The following is a 19,787-nucleotide window of genomic DNA, read 5'->3' as shown; positions in this document are numbered from 1 at the left end:
TTTGTAGTCGCAAAAAAATCTTTTCAGTTGAAAATTTGCTTATAAAATGTCAAAAATTAAGATTCATAACAGCACTTAAAACATGGATTTAAAAAAAAAAAAAAAAAAAAACCCTAAGCAAGTGCATTGTAAATGCTGCCCATACAAAATACAATGTAGTATAAGTGTGCTGTTGTGTTAAAGAGTTATCACACTCTTTCTCATGGATGCCAAAGCGCAAGTGGCTGGAGAGACTGCATTTACACCGCTGCGTTAACTTGAAAAACAAAAAATCAACAATAGAGCAAACAATCATGACAAATGGTAAACAGATGTAACATGCAAACAGCTGCAACATCCAGTAAGCATGCATCACATCAACAGTGATGACAACTGGTGAAAAAAAAAAAAAAAAAATTTTAAATTGAGTGGCATTTGCCAAGCAATTGGAAGGCAAATTTGCAAACATGTAACCTTGACAACAAACAGTAACCTTGACAACAAACATGTAACAACAAACAATGATTTGAAATGGTATCAACATCAGGCAGAGATGATGTCCACAAGTGGCCTGAAAACATCATTACCTGTCAAGCAGCTACAGAGTTCACAAACAGTAATGGACCACTCGTTGGGAACTTGCAATTTTTCCTCCTGAAGGCAAAGATGAAATGGTACAAATTTTCAGCAAACAGCGGTGTTTGCAAACACTGTAATGAACACCACACATAACCAGAAGAGGGGTTTTTTTTTGGTTAGTTTTTTTGTTAAGTTTTTTTGTGTTTTGGGGATTTTTTTTTCTAAATACATGCACTTCTGAAGAATTGTAAAAACCTTTTGCTCAAACACAGATTTCTTCTTTCCTTTTTTTTCAAACACAATTTCCAAGCAGTTCTTGGTACATGCGTGCCTGAAACAGTCATTGGAATTATCAGTTAAAGTCCAGAGGTAGACTGTATTCAGCCTGCATACTTTGAATCATATCTCTCTTTTTTCTCTCTCTCTTTTTTTCTTAACATTTCAAGAAAACATACCTGCTTTTAGGAAGTGGTCCTTATTGTTTTGTGAAGCCTGTAATTGATGGCAAACCTTTCAATGTTTCATCAAACAATCAACCGATGGCAAACCTTTCATCAAACAATCAACTGATGGCAAACCTTTCATCAAACAATCAACTGATGGCAAACCTTTTATCAAACAATTAACTGATGGCAAACCTTTCATCAAATAAAGTGATAACAAAACTTTCATCAAACAATTAACTGATGGCAAACCTTCCATTCAAGAACTTTATGACGGCAAAACCTTTCTAAAAGCAATGATGGCACAATACATAGCTTCAGAGCACCACGAAGACAAAACACCCGACAGTCACATCCACATGATGCACAATGCACAGATGACATTCAGGGAAACAATCGTTTGTTTAAAACTCTTGCCACTATAGGCGACTTTAGTTGACCAGACAGTTCACCACCATTGGCAACTTTAGTCAACATCAAGAGGTCATGCTAAAAGGACCATATATCACATTGCTACAAAACTTGAAAGCTGCAACCTTGTTTCCCATGCATCAGAACAATGACAAACCTTCGCACCCTGACAAAGTTTGAAGTAAGCAAGTCCACCGTGTTGTTTTGACATGAACCTCATTGTGTGACCGACAGCGTTGAGTCCAATATGTCTGGTGCTGGGGGGGGGTTTCTTTTTTTTTTTAAAGAAACGTGGCAGCTAAAGAGTTTTAACCCTTGATGCCGCAGAATGTATCATCGGTTGATGAAGACCCACCCTGCACAGCCAGTAACTTTTCAGTACTTTTCACAGCTGCAACATACCTTCCACAAAAAGATTGATAAAAGATCCCCTCCAACCCCATGAAAACAGAGTATGGCTGCCTACAAGACAGGGGTAAAAACGGTCATGAACGTAAAAGCGGGAACGTGGGAGTCGCAGCCAATGAACGAAGAAGAAAAAGACAAACATCTGTATAGGAAATGGCTTTATCTATGACATACGACAAGGGAAAAGTCTTCGCAGGTGTCTGTGTTTTTTTCTTTTAAGAAGATGTCCATTCTGGAATTGTTTGATACATTGCCCATAAAGATTTTCAGGAGGAAACCATCGAATATCAAATGTACAAGTCTAAGGGCAGAAAAAAGTTATGAGCAACACCACATCTGCTATATAACAATGTAGATGCCTGACTTACATGTAAACCCAACTTTTTTTTTCTTTCTTTTTTTTTTCTTTTTTTTCTACCTGTACCAGAGGCATACAGGAGTTGCCAAACACTTTCAGCCCATCACTGGACACATGAAATAAAATGTACAACATGAAAAGTCAGATCACAAGAACCCAAATGTACAGCATCAACGTAACAACAAGGTAAACAGAACACACTGAGCAAGTATAACAAAAGTAAGCATCCGTCAACTGGATGGTGAATGGTAATAAAAGTCAACATCACATCAAAACAAATACTGATATTTTAGGTGAATGCATACTATCTGATATGTTGATGAAATTGAAAGGCTTTTCTTATTTCACATTAGAATCATTCATGATTCTCATGGCCCTCAGTTACTTCACATTTGCTGTACACAGCACTGCATTTTGTGTTGATTCCAAATAACTGCTTCTTGCAGTTAAAACACTGGCACTGCAAACTGAGAAGTGAAAATAGATTTTGGATATATCCCATGATATTTAAAGGTGTCAGACTAGATATTTGTTGGGTCCCCTCACATTGTGGACTGTAGTGGAATGACTTTATGGACTCATGAGCTGAACACAATGCTTCAGGAAATGCAGAGGACATGATAGCCCTCTCCTTAACCCTTTCCATGCCAAGCCTTTTTTTTTTATAGCTCAATGACAACTAAGTGCTAGGGGATGTTTGGGTTAAGGAAGGTTTTAATGATATAAAAATAACTTAGCGAACTAACTTCTAAAATAAACTATGCATAACCTATGTTTTCTTAATGAAATATAAACATACTATTCAATTATGACAACTTCACATGAATTTTAGGATTTCACAAAAGAAAAATTCCTATGAAGACACGGACTGAAGTTTCCGATCTGGAGCACTAAAGGGGTTAAAGCTAAAGACTCCACGCAACGATGACATGATGTGACAAAGTATCTGATATTCGCAACGATATGGTGAAGTATTGCAAGATAACATCCCTCCAACCCGCACATCTTACTCCAAAGCATAACAAATCAAACACAGCTGCATTGGCATGCTTCTTGAAAAATGATACAAATCATGATAATGATGATGAAACTAATTTGTATTTGTAATCCTTTTTTTTTTATGCTGTGTTTAATACACTGAATTTCACATGTGATGTATGCCCCAGAAAGGTACAAGTATGGCATGCTAGGAGTGTCTTTAATGATATGGTCAAGTATATTGTGCATAAACAATGATTTCAAACAAACCACATATGAACAACACCACAATAAACATGTCGCACTGACTGAAAGAGTTCAAAAATCATTTTAACATTCTTTTTGTTTCTTTATAGTTGTCTGTGCCCTTTATAATAGAAAATACAAAAATCAATTAAATGTATCAATAAATGAAATGTTTGTAATGAAATGCAAACTATGTAAAAATATCATATTCCATCATTTCCATGACAAAACAAAAACAAAACAACTGAAACGCACACAAAAAAAGCAACAACCAAAAACAAAATATACAAAACAAAATGCCATGACACATTACATACAGAATTTCTTCTGTGTGGAAATTCAAAGGCAAAAATGCACCATGAGTGCATTGCATCATTCCAAATTAACAATTTCAGGACAGATATGATGGTCATGAATTGCACTTCGCAAAAACTGCAAAAGCAGGGGAGATAACACAAGTGGTTAGCCTCCAGATAAACAAATACATTTCAGACAATTACTGTCAATAATACAAACACCAAATCACCAAGATTTCTATCTACCAATCCAAGGATTCCTGTACTAACAAAGCGATGCAATTATACAATCAATCCAATTATCACACATACTTATTATTGTCAAAAAACAACAACAAAAAAACAGCCTCAAAACAACAACAAAAAATAACCAGAGCAATTACGAAAATGGAAATCAAGTGTGTTGTGTTGGAAAGGTAACAAAAAACATTTACAGCAATAACAAATAACAAAAACAATTAAATACAGAATACAAAACAAGCCTTGTATTAAAGCTTTTCAAACAGCCAACAACAATCAAACAAAGAACACAAAATAAGCCTTGTGTGAAAGCTTTTCAAACGACTCAAAAACTTTAAATAAAGGATGATAACATAATGGAGATTTGAAAAATTTACTTTTTACCATAAAAAGAGTCATCCATTGAAAGGAACCCCCCCCTTTTTTTTTTCTTCTTTTTTGCAATTTGCTCCAGTGACATTTCGCCAGCCATCATCCATAAAGATTTATGCTTTGTTTTCTTCTGATGTCTGAAATATTTTGTTGATTTCACATTAGAAAGAGGCGGACTTTTTTTCTTTCTTTTTTTTTTTTCTTTTTTTTCTTTTTTTTTTTTTTTTTTCCAAACACCTGCACTGGGAAAAGAAACAGCCATGATTTCCAAAAGTGGACGCAAAATTATCCGCTGCTCGCTCAAAATCAATATAAAGAAATATTCTCACCAAATTTGGGATGATGTTTGCTGCTGAATTCTCTCTTTTGCTGTTGTTGACATTTTCCACTCAAACAGTGCTTTAAACCAAGCGATGTAAATTCTGTTCGACAGGATCATCTGCTGAGCTGCAGAAAGAACATTATTGAAGGGACGTAATCCATTCTCAAGACATTCCAAGTAGCAGGATATATAAACTTGGGTTGATTCCCTTAGACTGTCTCTAGTGAGTCATTTACAAGGTTGTGTAGTTGTTTTTTTGTGTGTGGGTTTTTTTCTTTTGTTTTTTTTCTAATTACACTTGCAAGAGCTATACAAATCCAAGTAAAACATATCTTTTTAAAAAGTTGGAAATGCGCACCCCCAAAAGGGTTAACAAAAAACGGTGAATGACTCTTGTGAGTTATTGGAGTGTATGGTCCTTTGTGACTGGAATCTCAGTCAGGAAGTGCCTGTCTGTCATATGCACAGGCAGTAGTACTACCCTTGATGCCTTCAATCATGTTAATCTGATTTGTGTCTGAAATGCCTTCAGTTAACCCTTTCACTGCTGACCCTTCGTGAAGCTGAGATCGACATAGTATCAAATGTAAATGTGTTTCCTACATTCTGCATATTTTTCAATCATGCAACTGATTCTGATGATCAAAGGTAACGCGATCACACAGGACAAAAGAGTCCAGTGTAAGGGATGGTGACTGACATCCTGATCTGTAAGTTCTGTCATGTCTCAGTGAGACGACCAGCATACTTGACAGTCAAGGGGTTAACGTTAATACTCCATGCTTGTGGCAAGGAGGTTAAGTTCATACTGTAAGCTTGTGTCAAAGGGTTAAAGTTAATACTGTGTCTTTGCATCAAGGGGTTAAGTTCATATTATAAGCTTGTGTCAAAGGGTTAAAGTTAATACTGTATGTTTGCGTCAAAGAGTTAAAATTAATACTGTATGCTTGTCATCAGAGTAGTCTGTACGTATGTGTACCCTTGCGATTGTGTGTGACAGTAATCAGAGTATCATGATCAGAGAAAGTATCCCATGTGAACACTCCTGTAATTATGAACGCTCAGTTCAAAGTATGCCAAACATAGTAGGCTGCTTATGTATTCACTCCTGTAATCATGAACGCCGAGTACCAAAATATGACAAACATTGCAAGTTGCTCACGTGTACACTCCTGCAATTATGAACACTCAGTAACAGAGTATGTCAAACGTTGTGTGGTCGTGTGTACAATCCTGTAATTATGAACACTCAATTCAAAGTATGTCAAACATTGCAAGTTGCTCACGTGTACACTCCTGCAATCATGAACACTCAGTAACAGAGTATGTCAAACGTTGTGTGCTTGTGTGTACACTCCTGTAATTATGAACACTCAGTTCAAAGTATGTCAAACACTGCCCTCACTATCAAAGTAAACTGCACACAAGTCCATTCCTTTATCTGATTACAATCAGAGTGTGTCGTACTGTTCACTTCTATGTTTACTATCAGAGTGCGGTCGTACGTAATTATGTTCACTCCAGTAAATTTATGAATATGTGAGATTATACATCATACATTGTACTGTTGTTACTTGAAGGTTTATGCTCAGTCATGTTTCATAATACATCTCACCACTATTTATACTCAAGCCACAGAGTAAAACTTACTGCTGTTATGTCCAGCATTTTTTTCTACATAACACATCCAAACTCACAGCAACAGTCATATAAAATCATATAAAACAGTATAAAGGCATACAAACATAAATATGTAACATAAACAGTTGCAATCAGTATATACATCAATGCACATATACTGCCAGAATGTTACTAAATGCTTATGTTTATGCTAATCAAGCCGTATTTGGTGATGACAAAATATTTCCAGAGAAATTGATTTTGTAAAAGTTGACCACAGACACAAACACACACCCATCCACACAAACAACACATAGACACACACATGAATCCCCCCTCACCCCACCCCCCACACGCCTCCCCCACACACACCCCAATTTTTTTTTTTTTTTTTTTTTTTAATCTGTTGAATTAGCTCTATCTGTCTATTAAACTAACACTATATTCATCCCAAAAATACACAATATGACCAGTCTGATATGAAATTCATGAAAAAGGCAAAATTATTTCAGTCATAAATAACTTCTAAAATATCTGTCTTTCATAAAAAAAAAACAATAAAAAAAACATCCATAAAAAGACATCTGGCAAAAAAAAAAAAAATTTTTAATAAAAAAATAAAACTTTGTTAAAGCCAAGATAGCCATGCCAGCAGCGTGGATGTGACACAGCATGATCCCCATACTCCCAGCACCAGATGTCAAGGCACGGCACACAGCGCTGTTACACTGCTGGCATGACAGCACTGATATAAGCATATTCTGTATCACCGTTACAGGTTCATATCACTTCTCTTCTATGTGCAGCATGGAAATAAACTGAGGCGGAACTCACATTGTTGGTATGACGGTACTTGCTAAAGCGAATTCTGTGTCATCATTTCATTCAGATTACTTCTTCTCCATGTTCAGCATGGAAAGAAACTGATGCGAAACTTACATTCTGGGCATGACAGTACAGCTAGAGCGAATTCTGCATCACATTTATGTTTAAATAGGAAATTTTCTGTCTAAAATTACATTTAAATAACATACTTACCGTGACCCAACTAGTGCAGACTCCGGCAGGGGTCTGACATTCCTGTCCTGTGCAAACTACTATCCGCCTATGCGGAGAAAATGAAAGTAACTACGGCCGATAACCTCCCGGAAGTAGGTAACCTCCCCTTTGTCCCACTGGCTAGCGCCCTCTTCACTTCTTCTCCATGTTCACCATGGAAACATACTGATGCGGAACTCACATTGTTGGAATGACGGTTCTTGCTAGAGCGAATTCCGCCAACATTGTTACATTCACATTGCCGCCCTTCCACGTGCATTATGGGAAACAAACAGGCTCAACTCACTGAAGTATACATACCTTCATTACTGATGTTACAATGCTGGCGAAATTCTTATCATAACATGCATACACACCCATGCTCACTGATACAGTCTGATATGGAGACAAAAATCTATTAACTCTTACATGGATGTTAACTGACACAAACAGTCATGTGGGTGTGTATGCCGTTATTCATATATAATCTGCTGTTTAACTTATTTTCCAGGAAAGTGATGGCTTGTTTCTGGTGTGTTTTCTCTGTTGCGAAAGGCATGTAGTTTGCTCTGGTATGTGACCTGTCTCAGAGTGAGTGAGAAACAGATTTAGCTCCTTCACACACACACACTTACATACACAAGCTTGCATGCGTCTACACTTGCACACACACACACACACACACACACACACACACACACGCGCGCGCATAAACACATGCATGCACATGCACACCCACAATCACTCTAGGACAAATGATCAACCATGGTGCTAAACTTTGAAGTGGGTACCTACAACTGAGCAACAGAACCGGAACCAAACATACCTGTCACACAACTTACCTCCCTTGTTCTTTTCAGCGGCAACTTTCCATTTCTGTCCTCACTCACGCTCTGCTGTCAGTGTACTGCTCTATCATTACCTCACTGCAGCCAACCAGAGTGGTTAGCATCACAGACTTACGACTGAGAGGAAGCAGGTTCGAGCCCCAACAGAGGTGGGAGGTGGGTTTTTTCAGCCTGTAGCTGGAGCAGTGTGTACGTACTATGGACTCAAACAGGAAGACAGGGACCATACAGATGAGGGTCACCCACTTCATGGATGCGTCTTTGGGAGTGCTGCTATAATTTCCTGGCCAACACTGCGGGAGTCTGTATCACTCAGCCTGGCTGATGCTGGGACATATTCAGAGAACACAGCTTTGTCACGTCGTCCAACGTCGTCCAAGGCCTAAATGGACAACCTTTACAGTATTATCACCCTCATTCTCATTCATCACCACTGATAAAACAATATAAAATATATATTATATATATACATATATGTGTGTAGAAAACAAAATGTTCAAAATGTCCCAAATTCTAGGGCACCTAAAAAAAATCACTGCAGATTGCCCAAAAAAAAACAACCAAAAAAACAGTAAGAGAATGCTGAATTACTGATCCCAGTAAACTTATATTTAAACTGGAATGGCTCAATAATGGTCATACCCTAAAATCTGCATCAAACTGAAATACCATGTGACTGGCCACAAAACTTGGGTTCACTAAAAATGTTCTTGATGTGATTAGCAACAAACTGCGTTTCACTTATCAAAAAAAAAAAAAAAAAAAGAAAGAAAGAAAGAAAAGAATGAGTGTGTTTTCCTGATTCTGCCAAATAAAATTTTTTAAAGAAGTAACAAATCTCCAGCAGACAGTAACAGAAACAGATTTCCCAGGAAATTTAGTATTACTTTTCTTGTCAAGTTCATGGCTGTTTCCCCATTTTACCCCACTGGGGGCAACATGGCAGAATGTGTCCACATCAACGTGTGATCCAGTGTTCACCAGTAACTGGGATTCAAGGCAGAATGGGTCACACATCAACGTGTTATCCAGTGTTCACCAGTAACTGGGATTCAAGACAGAATGTGTCACACATCAACGTGTGATCCAGTGTTCACCAGTAACTGGGATTCAAGGCCCCATCAATGCATGGTATTGTGTCCGTGAGAAAAATACTTTACTCCTATTTTCTTCTCTCAAACCAGGTGTGTTAATGGGAACCTTACTTCAGTCCAGGAAGTTCAGAGCAAAGGAAGGAGAGCACTGGGCCCCACCTTCACATGCAGAGCCTTGGACACAGAGGATATGAATTCACTGCCCCAGTGGGACCTTTGAATTAAACCCATTTTTGTCTGGAAACTGACAATGTAGAAAATCACTGAGTACTGTGTCATGTCATATGTTGTAAACAGTTTATTCTGATGTTCAAATGCAGGGTCAGTTTTTACAACAAATCACTGATTTTAATGAACATCACCCTCAGTTCTGGCACTGAAACCAATCATCAAAATATATCAGTTTTGGTCAGCTCAGTTTTCACTTTGCTCTCAGACAACTTCCATCTCCAAATTTTGTCTCTCTCTTACAACACTCTGTAGCTAGGGATCACAAACATTCAGCATCTTTTTTCAACAAGATGGCATCACAGGAACATCTGTTAACCTTTTATGCACCCAGTGCACAACTTACACCAACATCTATTAACCCTTCAAACACACATAAACATCAACACATATTAATCTTTTCTACATCTGGTACACAACAAATGACTTGGGCACACCTTTTCTTTACACATCGAACTTCTAGACATTCAGTTAGAAATAATAAATGTCAACTTCTCAACAGAAGCCATCACCATTCCAGGCATTTATAAGAACCAAAGCATGAGAGAAAAAAGAACAACACTTTCATGTTGTCTGATTGTACAGTATACAGGTGTTGTTGTTTTTTAAGGTAGCTGGTGCTGTGTTGTGCTTGGTCCGAACACAGAGCGACCATCCACAGAAAAAGCAACAGTGACAAGTTGGGGTGAGAGGGAGGGAGGCAGGAAGGGGGACAAGCAGACCAAAAGGCAGCGTCATGTCGTGGCAGATTGTTCAAGACGTTCCATGCTTCTTCAGAAAAGACATGATCTTGTCCAGCGCTCTTCTGCTGGTTTCCTGGAAGTGGCCTGAAAACGACAGGGTCATTGTCATCACGCTGGTCACAAGCCCAACACTCGGCTTATATCACAGATTAACGTAAGTTTACATTTGGGCTAACAGCAAAGTGAGAGCTGTATTATCAATGGTTTCTCCAGTCAATGGGAAATCATTTACAGCTTAGTCTTTTGTGAAGGACTATGACTCTCAAACTAGGAGGCAAAGTTGCACTGGTTCTTAGTGCTGCAGCCTTGTGGGCTAGTTGGCCTTTGGGAACCATCCCAACACCGACTGTCCTAAAACCCTCTTGGCCGAGAGAGTGGGGATGTAACTTGGGCAAGACACTCTCCACTATAATCAAATTCTAGCCCAAATAGTCGGAACAGCAGTTGCCTTCTCTGCTGTTCTGATGGTCATAGTCGGACACGACTGACTATCGTATATATATATATATATATATATATATATATATATATATATATATATATATATATATATATATATATAGGTCACCTGACAGTGAGCGCAAACGATAGCTATGTAAATGCCCCAGGGTCAAAACATTCAACATCCGTTATCATCCAGTATCACCCATTACTGGGAGGAAGGTGGCAGAATGGTTAAGACGCTCAGCTGCCAATACAGAGAGTCCGTGAGGGTGTGGGTACACTCTCCCCCTTTCTCCCAAGTTTGACTGGAAGATTGAACTGAGCGTCTAGTCTTTCAGATGAGACGATAAACCGATGTCCCGTGTGCAGCACGCACTTGGCGCACTGAAAAAGAACCCACGGAAACGAGAGTACTGTCCTCTGGCAAAATTATGTAAAAAGAAATCCACTCTGATAGGTATACAAATATATAAGCATGCACTCAAGGCCTGATGGGTTATGCTGCTGTCAGGCATCTGCCTAGTTGATATGGTGTAGCGTACATGGACTTTTCCGAACACAGTGACGCCTCCTTGAGAAACTGAAACTAAACATATCCATCATTATCCATTATCACAACTTTAACATTGTCTGCACTTAAAATGGTGTAGTTCTGTGTTGTTAAGTAGGCGCCGTGGTCGAATCAGTTACAAACTGGACTTCCCATCCAGTTGTCTTTAGTGGTCAGGGTTCAAGGCCCTGTTTCAGCATGGTGTGTGTGTGTGTGTGTGGGGGAGGGGGGGGGTGTGCATGTGTGTGTGTGTGTGTGTGTGTGTGTGTGGGTGTGTATACACGTGTGCATGCATATAAATGTACAGATATGTATGAATGTGTGCATTTGTGCATCCATGCAAACTTGCACATGTGCATGTGATTGTGTGTGCATCTGTATAGTTATGTGTATGTGTGTGCACACGCACGCACATGTGGGTGAGTGTGTGTGAGTGTGTGCATGTGCGTGTGCATGTGTGTGTGCATGTATATGTGTGTGTGTGTGTGTGTGTGCATGTACGCATGTATGTGTTTGTGTTTGTGTGTGCACATGTATGTGTGAGTGCATCTGTATGAGTGTGTGTGTGTGTGTGTGTGTGTGTGTGTGTGTGTGGGAGTGTGAGTGTGTGTGTGTGTCTGTGTGTGAGTGTGAGCATGTGTGCAAATGCATGTGTATGTGCATGCATGCATGTGTATACTTATGTGTGTAAAAATATATACCTGGCTGAGAGAAGAAGCCATACACAGCTCCTTTCACTGTCAGGCTTTCTGCTTCTTTCCCCGCCTCCTTCATCTTCCGCTTGTACTCTGGAACCCACACACCATGACTTAAGTCTGCTTCACTGTCTACACACATGTATGGATATTGATTCACTGATTTTCACACACACACACACACACACACACACACACACAAAAGGAATACATTGTGTTAAACACAATCCTCTTACATACCAACATCAATTTTTTCTTGAGACTTCATCTCCACTTCAACTCACAAATGTGCAAATAAAATAAAGTTTATTTCTGTTTGTGTAACTGCTCACATATCATCATCATCACTGCACCCAACGCTCAGCCTATTGTCACAGACAGACATAAGCTAACAGTTGGGGCCAACAGCAAATGTGAGAGCTGTATGATCAATGGTTTCTCCATTGCAAATGGGAAATCATTTACAGTTTAGTCTTTTGTGAAGGACTAGGACTCTCAAACTTGGAGGCAAGATTGCACTGGCTCTTAGTGCTGCAGCCTTGGGGGCCAGTTGGGTTTTGGTAACCATCCCAACGCCGACTGTCCTAAAACCTTCATGGTCGAGACAGTGGGTATGTAACTTGGGCAAGACACTCTCCACTACAATCAGATTCTAGCCCAAGTAGTTGGGACAGCAGTTGCCTCCTCTGCTGTTCTGATGGTCATAGTCAGACACGACTGACAATCATACATCATCACAATTATCATTATCACCATCACCATCCGTTTAACCATCATCATCACCATCATCATCATCACCATCGCCATTGTCATGACCATCACCATAATCATCAGCATCATCATCATCACCGTCATCACAGGAACCATGACCAACAAGCACACTCACCATAGCAGGGGTCTTTGAGTGGGTCAACCTCAGCCACTATGATGAGTGCCGGTGGCAGTTTGACGAAGCTTGACTGTGGGTGCAGCAACGGCGACATCCGAACGTTCGTCACCTCTTCCGACGTGTTGAGAAACTGATCTCTGCACCTTTGTCAATGAACCAAAAAGTCTTCATACCTCAAAATACCCAAATAACTTTTCTTCTTTTTTATGTATAAAAAAGAAAGAATTTTAAAATTAATGAATATCAGTAAAGTCATTATTGCAAATTTATTTGTGTTCATTTCAGAAAAAAAGTTGGGTTTGAGTTTGTTGTTGTTGCATCTTTTGTTGTTGTTGTTGTTTCTTTTTTGGGTGTGGGGGTGCGGGAGGGGGGGTGGGGTGGGGGGGAGTGGAGGGAGTGGGGGGGTAGGGAGGAGAAAGGGAGGTGGGGGGGGGGGAGTGGAATCACAGTCCTGAAAAATCTTATCACTGGCTAGAAAGCACCAGCATTTTTAAACAGATAAGATTTAAGAAAACAAAAACACAAAACAACAAGTAAAAAAATAACCACTTTTTTTTAACCTCATCAATGCCCCATCACACATCATGTATCATTTTTTTTGCACACACAGCGAAAACAGTACTGCCGGTAGTAAACAAAATTTTCCTGACCACAATCCCAGAAGAGGGTGTTTAAATTCACATCTGTGAGAAATCCTAATACAAACAACAAATATATCAGCTTGAATTATTCAAGTTTATGAAATTTAGTGGCCAACAAACCCAGACTCTTCCTCAAAAAAGGAAATATCCAGGGCTTGTCCCTATACCGATTATTTGACACGTGCACACAGCAGCAATGACAGAAGAAATGTGCAAACACAAATTACTATCTTGTCACAGCCAACACAGCACTGGCAAATAATTCAATCAATCAAAAGATCATTTCCTCAACAACAACAACAACAACAAAAAAGACAAGGAAAATTGGTTTGTGGGTGACAAGACAGGATGAGACAGTACTTCTTCTTCTTCTTCTGTGTTCGTGGGCTGCAACTCCCACGTTCACTCGTATAATACGCGAGTGGGCTTATACGTGTATGACCGTTTTTACCCCGCCATGTAGGCAGCCATACTCCGTTTTCAGGGGTGTGAATGCTGGGTGTATTCTTGTTTCCATAACCCACCGAACGCTGACATGGATTACAGGATCTTTAACGTGCGTATTTGATCTTCTGCTTGCGTATACACACGAAGGGGGTTCAGGCACTGGCAGGTCTGCACATATGTTGACCTGGGAGATTGTAAAAATCTCCACCCTTTACCCACCAGGCGCCGTCACCGTGATTCGAACCCGGGACCCTCAGATTGAAAGTCCAATGCTTTAACCACTCGGCTGTTGCGCCCGTCATGAGACAGTACAACAGAGCAGTAGTAAAACAGTGTTATACATTCGTTACAGTTAAACACATTCAAAACACAAACAAGACAGCATAAGAGAGCATCTTGCTGACGGTACAGAAGTATAAGGATGAAAACCAATCGCTTCGCCAACTGCTTTTTCCCCAAAGCAGTCAATGCCCTGTCTCTCGAACAAATCCAGTGTGATAAATAGAACTGTGCAACCAACAACCATCTGCCGAAAGATCTAGTCATCAGCCCCATCCACATGTAATATGCAGCTTCTGTTCAACCGCGCGTGTGTTTTATCTTCAGTTTAACGTCTATTCACTATAAGTGTTTTTAGACAGTCGCACGCGTGTGTGTGTGTGTGTGTGTGTGTGTGTGTGTGCACACGCGCACGCGCGTGCATGTGTGTGTGTGTGTGTGTGCAGTGCGTGCATGTGTGAGTATGCACAAGTTTTTATATTGATATGCACTTGTATGTATCCTAATTTCTACTGTATCTGTGTTTGTGTATGATTTTCGATTTATGTTCGTATCTTGTAATGTACTATCCCCCCCAATATTCCTTGTGACCCCAGTACACTTGGTAACAAAGACATATTCTATTCTATTCTATTCTATTCTAACATACAACCATTCAAAAAAAACAAAAAACCTATCAGTTCTTTCTCTTTCTCACATGAACTCTCCAAACTCCGCCTCTCCCACCCCTACCCCTGACCCCCCCAACCCCCCCTTTTTTTTTTAGCCGCCCCACTGAGTGCAAAGTGGGTGTGGCACCAGGTTTCAAAACTGTGTAATCCTGTGTGCAAGCTGTTTGCACTGATTGATAACAGGTGGTATCCGTTCATCGGCAAACAGACTGCCCCTCGGTGCAACCTGTTCCCTGTCATCCACAACTGTGTGTTGGTGTGTTCCTGCATTCATACCGTACATATTTGCAAGTGCTTTTTTTTCTCCTTTTTTTTTTTTTTTTTTTTTTTGCAAGTGCTCATTTATCAAGTAAGGAAATACATCTTTGTTCCCCATCAGTGTGCACTTTCATCAAGCCAGAAATACATCTATGTCATGGTCAGCCTGCTGAGTTAAGGTGGAATGACGTTATCATTGCTTGATCCTTGACATCTCTCTTTTCAAGTCAATGTCCAAAATGATGGTGAGTCTTAATGGATATACAGTGTGCCCACTGTAGTAAACCCTTCTTCTATGTTTTTTTGTATTATGTTGATGATATTGCTGACTTGGACTTTTCTCTGCCTGTCTCTGTCTCTGTGTCTGTCTCTTTCTCTCTCACACGTATCTATCTTATTGTTGCAAACACACACACACACACACACAATTTTATTTTACACACACACACAAACACAACTATCTCATTTTTACAAGCACACACACACACACGCACACACACACATGCACACACACACACACACACACACACACACACACACACACACACACACACACACACACACACACACACCTTCAGTTGTTCAGATCACACACTCTTCCAAACCAGGGAAAGGGAAGGGACGTTTCTCCTAAAAGCCAGAACACACAACACAAACACAATGCAGTCAACCTCCATGTCCTTTTAACACATCCTCCTCAACGTGTTCAGCCTACCAGGTGAGATGTCGCTCTGACCGTGTTCCCATCGGCTGACAGTCATCGGCACAGTACTGGCCGAACTGCAAGTCCACGCACGGGTGCACCAGCAACTGCAACAACACAGAGCGCAAGACCTGTGCTGACAATTCAAGGATGTGTAATAACTTCCTCTGAAGTGAGAGTTATCCCCCTTTTGGATGTTTCGGTTAATTAACTGTTTGTCTTTGTGAACATTAGTTCAGAAAAAAAAAAGTTCAGAAAAATCAAGATGCTGAATTTCAGTCAGTGACTTTTGTCTAGAGTCGTATACAGCTTATTATTGTATATCTACAGATGTTTGTGAGGTATACATGATGAAACACACACACACACACACACACACACACACACACACACTCACACACAGAGAAAAAGCAAACAACAGCTACGAAAAATAATGAACTGACCGACAGAATATAAAACAAAAGCTCTAATGAAGAAAAGAAAAAACAATTAACACTCATTACATACTTTTTTGTTGTCTGTGCTGTTCAAACTGATATTGCGCACCAAAAGACAGTATTCTTTCCTTTTCTTCTTCTGCATTCAAAGAATGCAGCTCCCATGTTCACTGGTATGTACAAGTGGGCTTTCATTACATGACCATTTTGATCCCACCATATTGGCAGCCATACTTTGTTTGCAGGAGTGTGTATGCTGTGTATGTTCTTGACTCCATGACCAAACGCTGACAGAGTTTGCGTGATCTTAAACTTGCATGTGTGCGTGTGTGTGTATGTCAAGTCAAGTCAAGTCAGGTCAAATCAAAATGATCTTTATTGAGGGTAAAGGAATAAGCTTATACAGCTTTTTTACATCCTGCCCTCATTAAAAAAAAAAGAGAAGAAAATTAATTTTAAAAAATAAAAAAAGGAAGAAATGGGGGAAGTGTGTGTGTGTGTGTGTGTGTGTGTGTGTGTGTGTCTGAGTTAAATTTTTATGCTGTTAGGGTCTTCTTCTTTCTTTAAAGGTGTATGTTTGTGCCTTGCATTTATGCAGTTTTTGCTCTGTGTCTGAGCTGACACTAATTTCCAGTGTAAGGGATTAATAAAGTGATATCTTATTTTTTGTATTGTATTGTATATTACTGTACTGTACTGTACTGTATTGTATTGTACTGCATCGCACTGCATTTAATTGTATTGCCTTGCATTGCATTGCATTGTATTGTTTTGTACACATTGTATTGTGTTGTATTGCACTATACTGTATTGTATTGTATTTTGTATCATATCATATTATATTGTAGAGAGTGTATTGTATTGTATTGTACTGTATTGTACTGTATTGTACTGTATTTTGTATCATATCATATTATATTGTATTCTATTGTATTGTATTGTGTTGTGATGTATTGTATTGTATTGTGTTGTATTGTGTTGTGTTGTACTGTATTGTGTTGTATTATATTGTTCTGTGTGGCACTGCAGAGCTCCACCTGCCCGTGCTCCCTACCTGGAAAGCCAAACCCTGTATTTCATGAGTCAGCGTGGCGGCAATGTTTCCCCCTGCTCCTGACCCTCCAACGCCCACTTTGCTGTCGTTACCCGCCCCTGTCCAGCACAAAATATACCACCATAAAAATCATTCTATTGTGTGGTAACACTTTTCATCACAAAAGGTTACAAGGCAAGGCAAGGCAAGGCTAGAAGTTCATTTTCCTTCGCAACAGACAAAATAAGATTCCCTCCCTATCAATGTGCACAGTCTCATGGAAAAAAGACACGAATTCTACTGACAAATGCTTTAAGTTGTAACTACTTCTTCTTCTGCGTTCGTGGGCTGCAACTCCCACGTTCACTCGTATGCACATGAGTGGGCTTTCACGTGTATGACCGTTTTGACCCCGCCATATAGGCAGCCATACTCCGCTTTCGGGGGTGTGCATGCTGGGAATGTTCTTGTTTCCATAACCCACCGAACGCTGACATGGATTACAGGATCTTTAACTTGCGTATTTGATCTTCTGCTTGCATATACACACGAAGGGGGTTCAGGCACTAGCAGGTCTGCACATATGTTGACCTGGGAGATCATAAAAATCTCCACCCTTTACCCACCAGGCGCCGTCACCGTGATTCGAACCTGGGACCTTCAGATTGAAAGTCCAACACTTTAACCACTCGGCTATTGCGCTGTCTTTTAAGTTGTAACAATTTTCGTCTGTTTCTTTAAGAAAACAGTAAGTGGAATTTAGTGGTGTTTGGCCAGGTTCTATAATATGTAGATAAACATTTTTTTTTTCTTATGTTGTCAAAATGGGCCACAACAACAATCTGTGAAACTCATCAGCAATATATCATTTGTGGAACATTCATCACAGATTCTTTCATACCTTAACTCACTCAGTACGGCCAGTCCTCTCTTCTCTTCTACACAGACCCCTCAGATGTCCAGTGGGTGTCTAAATGACCCAACCTTTAGCTTCCGTCATAAGAATTGTATTCTTTGTCAACATTCACCTCTTCAGTATAAGAGCCATCCGCTTGCAATATTTTGATGATGGTAATTGGGGTGAAACGCTGTTAACGTCGTCTCTTTCGCCGTTCGTATGGTGAGAGTTAATAAATTGTTTATTAACAGGCAGTGTATGTTGGCTATCCTAAACTTTGCAAACTCAATTTCTCAATTAACTGGTAACAGTATAAAAAGCACCTCGACCAACATTTGGTTTAAAACAACCTGTAAGCAATAAACATGCACGAAATCTGGACTGCTCTCCCAAAGGAAAGCCGCTCCCACGACAACCCAGGAACTGACCAATGAGGGATCTGTTCATCATGACCCAGCGAATGACGAACTTGGCGTCGTCATAGCAGGCTGGAGCCTTGGCTTCCGGAGCCAGGCGGTAGTCCACGTTCACCACCACGCACTTGGCTTCCCTGCAAACCACAGTCACAGGCCACGCCCCCCCCACAGGTCACACAGTGTCCAGTCAGAGCGCTGGTGTGGGATGGAGACACCACGAATAGAAAACGTAGAAAGAATCGATGCATACACACATACACATACACACACACACAAAGAAATCTGAAAAATATTTTCTGTTAATAGTAATAATGATAATAATTTTGATAAGAATTTAACAAACAAAAAAAACCCAACAACAATGAAAAGAAGAACAACAACAACAATAACAATAACAAGATTAACAATAATAAAAAGATCAAGAAGAAGAAGAACAATAACAAGGTTAACAATAATAAAAAGATCAAGAAGTAGAAGAAGAAGAACAATAACAATAACAAGATTAACAATGATAAAAAGACCAACAAGAAGAAGAACAATAATAATACCAAGATTAACAACAATAAAAAGATCAATAAGTAGAAGAAGAACAACAACAATAACAACAGCAAGATTGACAACAATAAAAAGATCAAGAAGTAGAAGAAGAAGAAGAAAAACAACAGTAATAACAACAAAAATGATAATAATAACAATGATAATACGCATCTATACAGCACTTTCCCTGAGGCACTAAGTGCATAAAACAATACATATATCATGAATAAAACATGGCGGGTGCTGTGTGCTGCTTTCGTTGTCTTCCAAGACAGCGTCTGACCGGGGAACCTTTCAGCAGTTGACTTTTTTTTTTTTTTTATTTCATAAGAAAATAACGTATGAATATGCAACTGATTTCTCACTGTTGTAGCTTAGTAGTAGTAGTAGACATAGTATATTGTTCTTGTTGTTTTTGTTGTCCTAATGATGATGAAGATGATGATTATTATCATTACTATTACTGTTATCATTATTATCATCATTGTCATCATTATAACCATCATTATCATTACCATCAAAATCACAATGATTATCATCTTCATCATTTTTTTATCACTATAATTATAATTTCTACTACTGTCATTATTATCAGTATTATTACTATTATCATTATAATCATTATTGTTGTTGTTGTTGCTGCTGCTGCTGGAGTTATCATTGCCATGCTGTTATTATCAGTATCA

The 19,787-nt window shown here is 39.4% G+C and overlaps 1 protein-coding gene and 1 long non-coding RNA gene across 2 annotated transcripts in view; both read right to left on the bottom strand.

The window, feature by feature from the left end:
• Positions 1-812: 812 nt before the first annotated feature.
• Positions 813-6,580, bottom strand: LOC143295984 (uncharacterized). Its single transcript, XR_013057098.1, has 2 exons — positions 1,167-6,580; positions 813-1,136 (listed from the first exon to the last, which is right to left on the bottom strand). It is a non-coding gene; the product is annotated as an uncharacterized LOC143295984 (long non-coding RNA).
• Positions 6,581-6,663: 83 nt separating this feature from the next.
• Positions 6,664-19,787, bottom strand: part of LOC143296398 (uncharacterized) — a 35,895-nt gene continuing 22,771 nt past the window's right edge. The window contains exons 3-8 of the mRNA XM_076608292.1: positions 18,577-18,698; positions 17,272-17,369; positions 15,793-15,887; positions 12,779-12,924; positions 11,899-11,985; positions 6,664-10,287 (exon numbers count right to left, since the gene is read on the bottom strand). Coding sequence (XP_076464407.1) covers positions 10,214-10,287; positions 11,899-11,985; positions 12,779-12,924; positions 15,793-15,887; positions 17,272-17,369; positions 18,577-18,698 — 622 coding nt within the window. The 3' untranslated portion in view covers positions 6,664-10,213. The remainder of the gene's footprint in view (positions 10,288-11,898; positions 11,986-12,778; positions 12,925-15,792; positions 15,888-17,271; positions 17,370-18,576; positions 18,699-19,787) is intronic.

This window comes from Babylonia areolata, chromosome 21 (genome assembly GCF_041734735.1).
Source record: "Babylonia areolata isolate BAREFJ2019XMU chromosome 21, ASM4173473v1, whole genome shotgun sequence".
Taxonomy (NCBI): domain Eukaryota; kingdom Metazoa; phylum Mollusca; class Gastropoda; order Neogastropoda; family Buccinidae; genus Babylonia; species Babylonia areolata.
Note: the sequence above shows the minus strand (reverse complement) of the source record. Positions and strands in the feature narration are given on the sequence as shown.